The 12,286-nt window shown below is 41.0% G+C and overlaps 1 protein-coding gene across 5 annotated transcripts; it reads left to right on the forward strand.

Annotated features, from left to right (window-relative positions):
* Window positions 1-263: 263 nt before the first annotated feature.
* Window positions 264-9,276, forward strand: ical1 (islet cell autoantigen 1-like). Of its 5 annotated transcripts, none has more exons than XM_026159356.2 (15): window positions 264-392; window positions 1,141-1,165; window positions 1,297-1,471; window positions 4,067-4,139; window positions 4,566-4,689; window positions 4,783-4,981; window positions 5,073-5,198; window positions 6,100-6,198; window positions 6,315-6,400; window positions 6,608-6,657; window positions 6,797-6,841; window positions 7,001-7,156; window positions 7,571-7,843; window positions 7,929-8,018; window positions 8,270-9,276. In XM_026159356.2, exons 2-15 carry the CDS (start codon window positions 1,158-1,160, stop codon window positions 8,383-8,385), a joined length of 1,620 nt encoding a protein of 539 aa, XP_026015141.2. In that variant the 5' UTR covers window positions 264-392; window positions 1,141-1,157; the 3' UTR covers window positions 8,386-9,276. The 5 variants fall into 5 exon arrangements, with proteins under 5 accessions (XP_026015141.2, XP_026015139.2, XP_080153860.1 ...); XM_026159354.2 differs by having other exon boundaries at window positions 7,929-8,024; window positions 8,270-8,522; XM_026159355.2 differs by having other exon boundaries at window positions 279-392; window positions 1,146-1,165; window positions 7,929-8,024; window positions 8,270-8,522.
* Window positions 9,277-12,286: the final 3,010 nt, after the last annotated feature.

Raw genomic sequence — 12,286 nt, forward strand, 5'->3', positions numbered from 1 at the left:
TACATTCATTTTGAATTTTAGTTACATTCACTATTTATAGACTGACTCATATAGCCAGTATCACGACCATCAGAATCTCTAGTTTCTTTTGACATTATCACGTAGAACACATATAGATTTAACATGCTATATATTTATTTATCACGCCAATCACGTCCAAATCACGTCCATCTTTACGTATCGGAGGAAAGAACCGATTATCCTCTGGTAGGTTATCCTGTCAACAGACGATCTTTGAATTCAGCGGTCTAACAGCGGCTTCTAGTGTTCATACATCGCTGCAGCTGCTTAACCATATCCTGTTTCTGTTACTCAGATGGTGATGGCTATCGTCAGAGGAGGCTAGCTGAGCTGAATACATGCACAGAGTGCTGGAGAGAAAGTAAATAAAGGTAACACTGTTTTCACCTTACAGAGGATGAAGCCATACAATGAAAGACTTTCAGTAAAACGCACGGTCGCTCAGTTAGATGGTCTCAAGACGTTTCGCAGCTTTAACCATCAAACCTGCTACTAGCTAAACTGCTGCTAGCACACAAGCTCCTTTGCGGTTCCTTAGTTCGTTTACTTCGTTTACGTGTTTACCCTTTCATAATTGTACTCTGTGTAGATAAATGTCCGAACGACACCTGGTTTGGGGGGGGGTTTTACGTGTCAGAGAGCTCTATTTTGCTGAAATGTAATGCTCGATATCCAGCTGTCTCAGTTCTCCCTGACTCCTTGAAGTCGCAGGTGTCTGATCCCTGCTCCATATTCGAGGCATTTTAGATTAGCTTCTTTAGCCCTCAGCACCGAGGCGTTTGGGCCAAAATAAACCCACATAAGCGTTTGTAACTTGATTATATGTCAGCTCAGGCTTCAGGCATGTTTACTGCTTTTTTGTGTTTGTGTGTACATCGAAGTCATACAGGAAGCTAAACTGCAGGAATATCTTTTATTACTCAATGATGTGTTAAACGTTGAATAGATGGATTTTATTCACTTTTGTACAAAACCCTTTCCCCCCTATCATATCTGCTGTCTGCTTATGTATTTTTGCGTTGAGGAATCTTCACCTAGACAGAAACCTAAAATGATTAATTTATGCTTTATGCTACTATTCTCTCCATCTGTCTAAACTGTTGTTTTGTATACTTTTAGAACAGTGGTTATCTACTATGGACGGGTAGGTGAAAATTTGTTATTATTGTGAGCATTATATGCAATTTATACACACACACACACACACACACACACACACAGAGAGAGAGAGCCTGGTAAAAAATGTTGCTGACAACGTCATGTCCTTGGCTCCAGGTTTGCCGGAGACATGCTGAGTGGTGGCCGGGCTCTGCTTGGCGAGGACAGCTCAGTGATGGCCCGTATGCAGAAGAAATTTTGGAAGACCAAACAGGTCCTCATCAAAGCCACAGGCAAGAAGGAGGATGAGTATGTGGTGGCCTCGGATGCTGACCTGGATGCTAAGCTCGAGGTGGGGAAGAACAGGCTTAAGAGTGTTTTAATATTTGGCGACACACAAGATGATATTCATTGCTCAAAATTTGAAGGAAAATGAGGAATTTATTCAAAAGAGCCTGGGGCTGTTCAAGAAAAAGAAATTCTGTTGAGAAAATACAGTTTTTAAAATTAAATAACAGCTTCCAGAGTAGGAAAAAAGCAGCTCACAAACTTGAAGTTTTGAGGAATGGCTTTAAGCACAGGAACTACAGGATGTTTGTTTTTCCTTTATTTTCCGTCATATTGGTTTGATCTTGTTCGACTCTTCTGTCTTCCACAGATAGCCATAACTTATCCTAACTTAGCTGTTTTAGGTCAGGAGACATTGGGATTGTGGAGGGCAGATGGGTGGATGACAGATGTAATTGGGAGAGGATAAATGAATACATATAGTATATGTATTAATGGGGTTACAGTTAACCCTAATTCTAACTTGTGGCTTGTGAGGCGCAGGTGTCGACCTCCATTCTTTTCCCTGGGAGGCCGGGAATCTATGCCAGGAAACAACCTTGCCCCATTCAGCAGTGAGCAAGCCAGCTGTTTAAGATACAGCGATGAACTTGCGATTTTCATCCTGTTCTTTTCAAAACCTTTCAAAATAAAACCCCCTACAAAGTCCTGCTAACTCACAAAGAAAGCACAAAACATTCATTCTGTTTTCACATAATACATTGATATTTTAGAAAAAGTTTGAAGACAAGAAAATATTCTTGTCTTTTTTTATTTAGACAAGACAAGAATATTTTCTTGTCTAAATAAAAAAAGTTCTCTGCTGTATAGTACTCAGGCTAACTTCCTAAGGATTTTGTCCTTTTCCCAAGGGAAGGATTTGGTTTCAGTTGAGTAACCACAGGAGTGCTAAACTCCCTGCTTGAGTTAAAAGCACGGCACTGAACCAGCATTTGCCCCGGTGGCTTCACGTCCATTTGCTCCTGGAGAAAACTGCATCTGCAAGTTTAGTACAGATCACAAACTCTTCCACCTACCTGTTGTTGTTGTTGTTGTTTTTTTTTTTTAATCGCTCACCTTTTTCACAAGACAACAGCTAGAATAAGTGAAATGCGGTTCATTAGAAGGCAGACAGTATTGGATATCTCTTCTTAGAGATAAAATAACTGTTTAGTGTTCACAGTCTTGTAGGTGAGTGGAGAACATTTCAAAGGTCTCTAAAGCAACTGTGGCCTTGATCACTCAGTAGTCAGCAGTAATCTGAATATCAAAATAATGAATGCATCTTTAAACTGTCGTAAACTCTGTTGCCTGCTGTTTTGCTGCTGAGAGGAAAATAAAAGGAATCACACATATCAAAATAACAACCGAAAAGCTCTTACCTACAGTGCATTGTTTCCTGGTGTCCATTGCTTACAGAGATCTTTTCCCTGTCCACTTACATGAGTGCTAATTATTCATGAGACTTTTGCAACAACAGCTGGATGGGGTACAGTGTGCTCTTTTACTTCTCGTCAAAGAAGAGCACTTCTCTGGGTTTGCTGAAACACGGCTGTTATTTAGTCGTGCAGGTTCTGCCCTAAAGGCCTTTGTTTTGCTCTGGTACGAGATTATCTTTCTTCTGTTCTTCTGCTCTCAGGAGAACAGAAGAAATTCATCCCCCTGTGAGACAGACAAAAGGTACCTCTGTGCGTCTTCAGATTGCTCTTTCTGCTAGTATTGATTTGTGACACGTAATCTATTAAAATAAAACCTCCCGTCATATTTACGGAGCAGCACATTGTTATATTGCATATAGAAGAATGGAATTCATGATTAATGAATTTTGTATATATTGTTCTGTGTCATTGTGTTTATGTTCTAGAAAATCACAGTAAGTGCAAAGCTTGGTTAGTAATGCTCGTTTTACTTAGAGGCGTTGTGCAGGAGAAGTCACCTGTATGCTGATATGTTTGGCCACCGCTGAGGTCCAGATTAAAGTTAATGACTGTTTACTCTACAGTTAAAGAGTAACTACACATGTTCAGCACACCCACAACTTCTGCTGTCTCACAATCTTCAGTGAGCCCGTCTCTCTGCTAAGAATAAGACAAAGAATCGGAATAATTTATTAAACCCAGAGGAAATTATGTGGACACAGTTGCTCCAAGACAGTAACTAACAAGTTAAAGAACCAATGTTCAGTGTTGCAGTATATTATAAAATAGCTCTAGTAATACAAATAGAGTGTACATGTACTTTCTATACTGTAGTGCTACTATTTTATTTATTTATTTTTTAAACTACTACTTACTATTCTTCAGCAGACTCTAGAGATCAAGGTGACCCTTTCCTTTCTGTCAGACAGCAGCACTAAAATGGCCTCAGAATATGTGTTGCTATGACACATGTAGTCACTGCTGTTGTCTACCAGGCGGGAGAAGAGGCAGCTCACTGACAACAGATGGAAAGGGCCATAAAAATCTGTTCTGTTTTGTGATTGTCAGCAGTGAAGAGGAGCAAACGTCGCACTGTTAAAGAACAAAACTTGACTTTAAAAAAAAAAAAAAAAGCAAAAAGGTTAATCAAAAGGAGATGTTTTAAGAAAAGATCTCAAGATCGTTCCTGTTTGTCTCTGCAGTTCTTCCGCTCCGTTCAGTCTACGTGCACAGAGCTGCTGAAGGTGATCGAGAAGTATCAGGACAGGATCACACGTGAGTCAGATTCTGAGTCAGCTTCTCAATGAGGTAGGAATTCCAGGTGTTGCTATATCAGAGCACTCCGGAGACATACAACTAACCATTATGGGTGAACATTTTGTTGATGCGTGCAGCTTTCCAGAATTTAATAGTGTAAGTAAATGAAGGGCATTTTCCATCATTCAGTGTGAGCTGCTGTCACATTTCGTAAGTTGAAGTGTGAAGCACATGATGTAGCACATATAGCACTCGAGTAATTCCTGCTAAAAACTAGGGAGAGCTGATTGAAAAAATTATCTAAAGTTTTTTTGAGTGTGCAGCTTTATTCTTTAGCAGTGTTAGTGCTGCAGGTTTATGAGAATCTATCAAACTGCATTAGTCACTCATTTATGAAAGTCCTGCGATTTCATTGTGCAGCTGTCTTCGTTTCTCTTTCTTCAGGCTTGTCTCAAGAGGAGAATGAGCTCGGCCTGTTCCTGCGATTCCAAGCCGAGCACGATCGCACAAAGGCTGGAAACATGATGGATGCCACTAGCAAGGCTCTGTGTGCCTCTGCCAAACAGAGGTTAGCAGCAGGAGAGAACACTGGCACTAGTGATTATGCGCTATAAAAATGCGAGTACACAAACACGAACTGTTTCCTGTCTTTTTTCTTCAGGATGGCACTTTGTCCGTCACTGCACCGTTTGCACCAGGAAGTGGAGACGTTCCGGCGGCGTGCCATTTCGGACACACTTTTGACAGTAACCTGCATGGAGAAGGCTCGCACAGAGTACAGAGGAGCTCTGCTCTGGATGAAAGATATCTCCCAAGAGCTCGACCCAGACACCTACAAACAGCTGGAAAAGTTTCGCAAGGCATGATGTGGCCCATTTGTTCGGGTTGGTTTTCTTTTGCAGTACTCTGTGTATGTATGTGTATATAATGCAGATGTCTTTTTGTCCACAGGTCCAGGCCCAGGTAAGAGGGACAAAGAGCCAGTTTGAAAAGCTGAAGAACGATGTGTGTCAGAAGGTGGACATGCTGGGAGCAAGCCGCTGCAATATGCTCTCCCACTCCCTCTGTACCTACCAGGTACAAGTTTTTATCATTTCTAGGAATGGCTTCCCCACTTTGTTAATGCGGTGGACAAAATGTGAGGAACACTTCTAAATGTAATGAAGTCTAGTACGAGTACTGCCGATTAACTCTGTCCCAAATGTTTCTTGAGCTTTTTTTTTTTTTTTTTTAAGCGACTAAATTCCAACCAGTCGTGGCAGATGGCCGGTCTTACCTGAGCCTGGTTCTGCCAAAGGTTTCATCCTGTTAAAAGGGAGTTTTTCCTTCCCGTTGTTGCAATAGTGCTCGCTCATAGGAAGCTGTCTGATTGTTGGGGTTTCTTTGTATTATTGTAGGGTCTTTACCTCTTGTAGGAGCAAGCTGGCAAAAGCTAAAACTGACTTTTTCCATTGTAAGTGAGCAAACTTACAAATCTAGTAAGTGGTGAATAATTATTTCACCCACTGTAATCTAATCTTCTTTTTTTTTTTTTTTTGCTGTGTAAAAACACTCAGGCCCTAAAAGTTGATTCTGTTCATCTGGACGTAGCGTTTTCAGTCAGAGAAACGTTTCGTCACTCATCCAAGTGACTTCTTCAGTCTTAGCTGACTGTAGGTTTCCCCAATCTTATAAACAGTACATTTGCTTTATGGCTGAAACTAGGACCACTGAAAGAACAATGGGCTTGGAGGTCAGTTCCTTGATCATTAATATGCAAATTCTCATGACCATTAATCAACAACTATTGATCAAAGCTCATTGATCAAAGACCACTAATCAGTGACCATGAGTACCATTCACAGAGCCTAAAAGTCATAAGTTAAGTTTAGGCTCTTGTTTGTTGAAGAGAGATCAAGCTAACCTGTAATAAGACTGATGTGTTTAGGGACTCCTAAAATTAATGTTTTCAGTGATTGGGCTTTCTCTGTGCTGTTAGACCACCCTGCTGCAGTTCTGGGAGAAAACTGCTCAGGCCATGTCAGAAATCCACAAGGCCTTCCAGGGACATGTACCATACCAGTTTACCACACTCAAGGTATTTCAGAATGTTGCCCTTTGCTTCTACTTAAACACCAAACTGTAGTGGTTCAAAGTACTTGAATCTAAAGTTTTCCATAGATTGAAATGTACCACTGTTTGTACTTCCCTCAGGATCTGCGGGATCCCCTGGAGCAAATCTCAGACTCTAAAAAACAAGAGGAGAAAGAGAAGGCAGCACTGCAGAGCAACACAGAAAGGTATGAGAACATGATGGGACAAATCTGAATTGAAAAGTGTCTCATGAAATCCTTTTGTACGATCAGGACTTGGAGCAGTGTTTACCCAAGTGGTTTCTAAAAGCGTCTCCAAATCAAATCAAGGCCACTGCATTGCTATAAATAGCAAAAGCATCCTATAAGACACTTTTTATCGTTATTTACCCTTTTCTCTCTTTCGTTTCTTAGTCTGCTTTCCTTGGATGATGACAACCTGTCAGGAAGTGCCACCGATGCAGGTATGTACTGCCACCTGTCGGCTAAAAGGCAGTCTGCACCAGCTACACTCGAAGCATCCAAGCATACCTATAAAATCGAGGAAGAAAAATATCGTCAATAGCAAATTACACATTACTAATGAATTGTTTTATTTTCCAGACCTCCCACTCAGTAGTGATGGGCAGAGGCAGACTGATGACTGCGGTAAGTGACTGTCTGCTTGTTTAACTGTGTTCTGTAGCTGGCACTCGTGCAAATACAACATGCATGCATGAATTGCTGCTGCTGATTGTGGAATGGATGTCTATTGGCTTTATGATCGTTTGATCTCAGCTCACCAAATTGCTATCACATCCACACCAGCCCTGCAAAACCTCAGTGGACTGTCAAGAAGCTCTGATGATGACCTGATGCTTATGGCCTGTGACATGCCACAGCCCACAGCCCCAGCAAATGCCCTACACCAGCCTCAGGGCTTTGGAAACCTCGAGTTTGGCCTCTCACAGCTGCCTGCCCCCGGTAAACTGGTTGGCTGTCTTTTTCCTCTCATTCTAACTTCAACCTGCTTCACTAAGTGTCGGCGTCCTACTTGACTTTGCTTGGTGTCATCAGAAATTCACTCCTACTGAGGTTTCAACTTGTGGGTTCAGTCTTTTTGCTTCCACTATCAGTCTTTTCTAAATGTGTGATTAACATTAAGCAATTGGGACCAATTCATCTCTTTATTTTCGGACTCATTTTATAGAGGACGGATACATAGCTGCGTTTCCCTCATTGCATGTTGTTACTCAACAAGTAGCTGAACTGAAGTCTTAACCTTCTGTTCTAATTTTAGTCCTCTTTTTCATGGTCAGACCTCATCTGACTTTGTTCGTTTCGGATGTGTTTTGTCTCTGGTTTAATAACTTTCCTGTTCTTCCCCCTTCCCTCTAGATGGGAGTCTGCACACTGGCCGTCAGCCACAGGAGGACGGTGAACCAGGGGACATGGCCTTCCTCAAAGACCTTCTTAGCCCTGGTTCAGGAGCTAGTGATGAGTTCAGCAAAGAATGGCAGGATGCTTTTGGGATGTTTACCTCTCCCAGTGTCCCCACAACCAGCCAAGGAGCACAGAGTGGTGCAACAGCAGCACGTCCACCCTCTAACCCCCCTAGCCCCACAGGCTTTCTGCCCTCCCAGCTGCTGGATCACAGTTTGAGTTCCACAGGTGAGCCACATGTTGCTTACTGCAGCATACTATCTGATAACTGATTGTGCTACTGGATTCTTCACAATGGCTGTTTACCTTTTAGGTTGGGCAACCCCTCCTATGTTCCAAGCTCCACCCCTGCAGGTTCCTCAAAGTCCAAACCAATCAGCTCAGCCAGCTCCCAAATTTGCAGGTAATGGTAAGCTCTTCCTCATTCCTCAGAAAGTACACTACTTAAAAATACTCCCTGGAGGAAGTAATTTGTGTTCCTTGTTACGCATCTTATGCATCCGTGGCCTTGGATGCATTCTCACATAACTGCCAGTTAAGAGACTGTACTGTAACTTTAATTAGTTGATATTTGCTAAATATATTGCTGATCCAGGTGTGGCTGCTGTGCAGTAAACTTATAAAATGTATAAATATGTGTGTGTGTATATGCAGCTACCCCTGGGGGATCCAAAGACATGTCTGCCTGGTTCAACCTGTTTGCAGACCTCGACCCTCTTTCCAACCCTGATGCCATCGGACGATCTGCAGACGAGCTGCTCAATGCCTGAATATGTGCTTGTGTGTATGTGCGTGCATCTTCTCTCCCCAAGGATTCTTTGCAATGTTCCATGTCATCATTCAAGTAAACAAACACGAACAGTGAGAAAGACGCATATGAGTAAAAGATGGTGTTTTAAACAGGAAACATTGTCAGTGAAGACTGTTAACACTACCTGTGAAGTCATGTACACAGCAAACCTCATGTTTTGGGTTTCAGGTTTACTTTGAAGGGTTTTTTTCTGTGGGTCACTGTCAGGGACTCAAAATGTCTCATCATAGGATATATTACATGTTTTACACTATTTTATATAGTGTATTTCCAGCTGCACCAGGAACACAGTGTATCACCATCACTGGAGAAACTCTGAATCTTCGCGTCTGCATTACTTTGATTTACTTTATTGATAGAGCTCTGTAATAACTGGCCTGCATTGTATGCTTAATCAGCTGGAGTTAGAGTGCAGGCACAGAGTCTTCTATCTGTCCATCTTCATCTGTGATTTCACTCAAACTGGGTCAAAATGTATGTTTGAAATAGTCTCATCTGTTGTTTAACAATCACAAATCCAGGGCCAAGAAAAATCTGTGAAGGATTTATTCTGTACTTTTGAAGGAAATTTTGGCCATGGGATTTTTATTGTTATTGGTACATAAAAATGTACTGATTTACAAATGACAGCACTATTACTGGTTGGAGAAACGGAGTTTTTGTTGTGCAGCGTACTGTAAAGATGGAAGAAAAGCAACACTATCAAGTAACACTGTAACTGACTATTTTAACTTTGTGTGGTGTGTATTTTGAAGATACACAGATATATATGGTTTATATGGAGGAATCAACACTGGAGAGCTGTTACCATGTCACATATTTAAAAAACATGGATCCTTCACTTGCTGTAGATTTAGTGATTGTACTTCTTTGAGTGCGAAAAACTGCAGAAACCTGCATTTCTGAGTATTTATAAGTTTAGTGAAAAAATGTGCAGAGCTGTGTTTCTAAAACCGATTTGATGAAAACGAGTTATCATGTAAATATTCTCTCCACATGCACAGACTGAAACCAAATCCTTAGTTACGATATTTGTGTGCCTGTATAACCACACTCAGTTGAGCTAAAGTAATAAGACCGTGTGTCTCGAAGTTGAGCAACTCACAAAAATGACTTAATACCAGCTGCACATTATTATCTCAGCTTTTGGGAATACAAACAAACCTCACTACTACTCAGCAATTGAGGCAAGGGGACAAGAAAGCAAGAAGGAAGCCTGACACTATAACTATGTATATGTGTGTGTGTGTGTGTGTGTGTATATATATATATATATATATATATATATATATATATATATATATATATATATATATATATATATATATATATATATATATATATATATATATATATATATATATATATACACACACACACACACACACACACACACACACACACACACACACACACACTCTACTGACTCTTGATTTCCTCACTTTAGGTAAAAGAATGTATTTCTCAAGTCAATCACAGATGCTTTATTTAACTATTCCTTTTTATTTCACTCAAAAGAATTTAACTTGGCAGTTGTTTCCAATAAACGGGACAAGCAAACAAAAAACTGACGTGTCGACTTTTTGCTGTGTCGTGCCTCACTCCAATACGACTAAAAGTGGGGAATAAATCTGTATTTTCACATATACAAATCTTTTTGTTCCTGTAAACACATCTGAAAAAGACAAAAGGGAATATGTAGGTGTGATTGTTTGTCAGCATTTTCTTCATAGTTTAAACATGTTTTTTGTTACATAATCATTTTTTAGGACTACCTATTATTCTGGACCAGGTCACTGAACAATGCTTCTGTCTACTTCAGCTCTGCTACATATTTAAGTAATTCAGGATCTCCACTGTGTGAGGCTACATAAACAGCAGCTGTTGGTTTGCTCTCGGTTCAGTAAACTTGTTAGTGCGCACTGAGAAGTCTGAGTATCTTGTTTTCTGTGCACTACAACCTGAGATGGATGATGATGAAATCTCTTCAGGATTAAAACTCTTAAGACCCAATTACACTCCTATCTGATAAATAAATACATTATTATTATTCACAATAATGAGACATGTAGGAATTCACAGTACTTGGTGAGAGAATAGGAGGGGGGAGTAGGGGAGTCGTACACTTGTGACTCATTCTGATACATATCTTTTTCAGCCGATAAATACAAACACATCGTGCCTCTATATTTACAAACCCGGTACATTCCTATCCTACCATAGCAGGCACAGTCGAGTAGTAGACATATACAAGAATACAAGAGGATGGGCCGAGGCAGGGAGAGGCTGGTGACCCATAAACTGCACAAGAATACAGTTGTCTTCATACAATGATCTTTCATGTTGCTCGCTGAATTTAAATCACAGACTATACTTTTGTGCGCCAATCAGATGTGCAGCTGCAGACAGTATAAAAACAGATGCAGTGAAGCTGACATGGAAGTGCCTTAAAACAGTAATCTTAAGACAGAAATCTCAGGGAAAATCACCCTCAACTATCTCGCTCCATGAGCTCAGTAAACACTTGATTACTTTAAAGCAGGTGTGGGGAACCCCAGGCCTCAGGGGCTGGTGTCCTACAGTTTTTAGGTGTGTCCTTGATCCAACACAGCTGATTTAAATGGCTAAATTACCTCCTCACCTGGTAATGAACTAATCATTTGATTCAGGGGTGTTGACCCAGGGTGATATCTAAAACCTGCAGGACACCAGCCCTCAAAGCCTGGAGTTCCCCACCCCTGCTTTAAAGGCTCAGTCCCCATTTTCAGGTGTTGCTGAACAGAACAGCAAGTCTGTTTTTTAAAACTATGCTCACTCTAAAGTCAGAAAGTACAACATTCAGGATTCACTCCTGCTACATCCGGGTTTTACTGTCTACAGTTACATCAGATCCAACCACGGTTGTTTATTTTTACACTACATTCAACTCTGATATTATTTTTTAATATTACAATCTATCTTTTACCTTTATCTTTAGTCTCTACAAATTTCTGAGGGAACTATCTGTCTAAATAGCTCATTAATGCTCTACTACCTTCACCACTAGTCTCTAATCTTTCACTTCAAATTGCTGCCCGTCAGTTTGTAGACCGAATCTACACAGTAAAGTGGGTTCTAATTTGTACGCCCCCCCATCGACCAGTCTGCTGTGTAATACTCAGGTTCACCAACATCTCCGTACTCTCAGCCCTGCACGTCAGAAGGGAGCCTGTCCTGCAGGGAAGAGGGGCCCTACTGGACACATTTGAACACAAGCTGAGCAAGTCAGAAGGAAATTAGCATTACGGTGAAAGTGAGAGAAAAAAGGGGATAAAGAGCTGGAAAAAGATGGAACAAATACGGCGGAGTAAAAAGAGGGAGACTTGGGAAGGAGGCTGAACATGCTGCACGCTTAGCCCTGGCCTGTGTTCCTCAAAGATACAAGCTGCCCAGCAGGGGACCAGTTCACTGCTACCAGTTAGCGTAACAAAGGCACTGCTTTGTCCCAGTTTTAGCTAACTTTTGTGGCAAACAGCTAATAAAAGTACAAAACAGATGTCTGGATTTGGTTTACAAGGTGGTCCAAATAAAGTATTTACTTGTTTCAAGGTGTGAATTATGCACCGTCTCATTGTTTGCTTGTTTTGAAGATGGTTCAGCCTTTCTCTATGAATATATGGCCACGATAGTGCAAAGATGTCTCATCTAAACATCAACATCATCAGAGCACTATGATGACTCAGGGAAATCAGTGAAAAATATCAGGCACATTTTGAACTCGTCTTTTTCCCCATCTCTTGAAGTTTTGCTACTATATTTTCTGGCAGCACCAAAATTAGCCTCTGTGGTCAAACTCTTGGTCACTAAGGAAACCAGCAGCC

This window comes from Astatotilapia calliptera, chromosome 23 (assembly GCF_964374335.1).
Source record: "Astatotilapia calliptera chromosome 23, fAstCal68.1, whole genome shotgun sequence".
In the NCBI taxonomy this organism is placed as follows: domain Eukaryota; kingdom Metazoa; phylum Chordata; class Actinopteri; order Cichliformes; family Cichlidae; genus Astatotilapia; species Astatotilapia calliptera.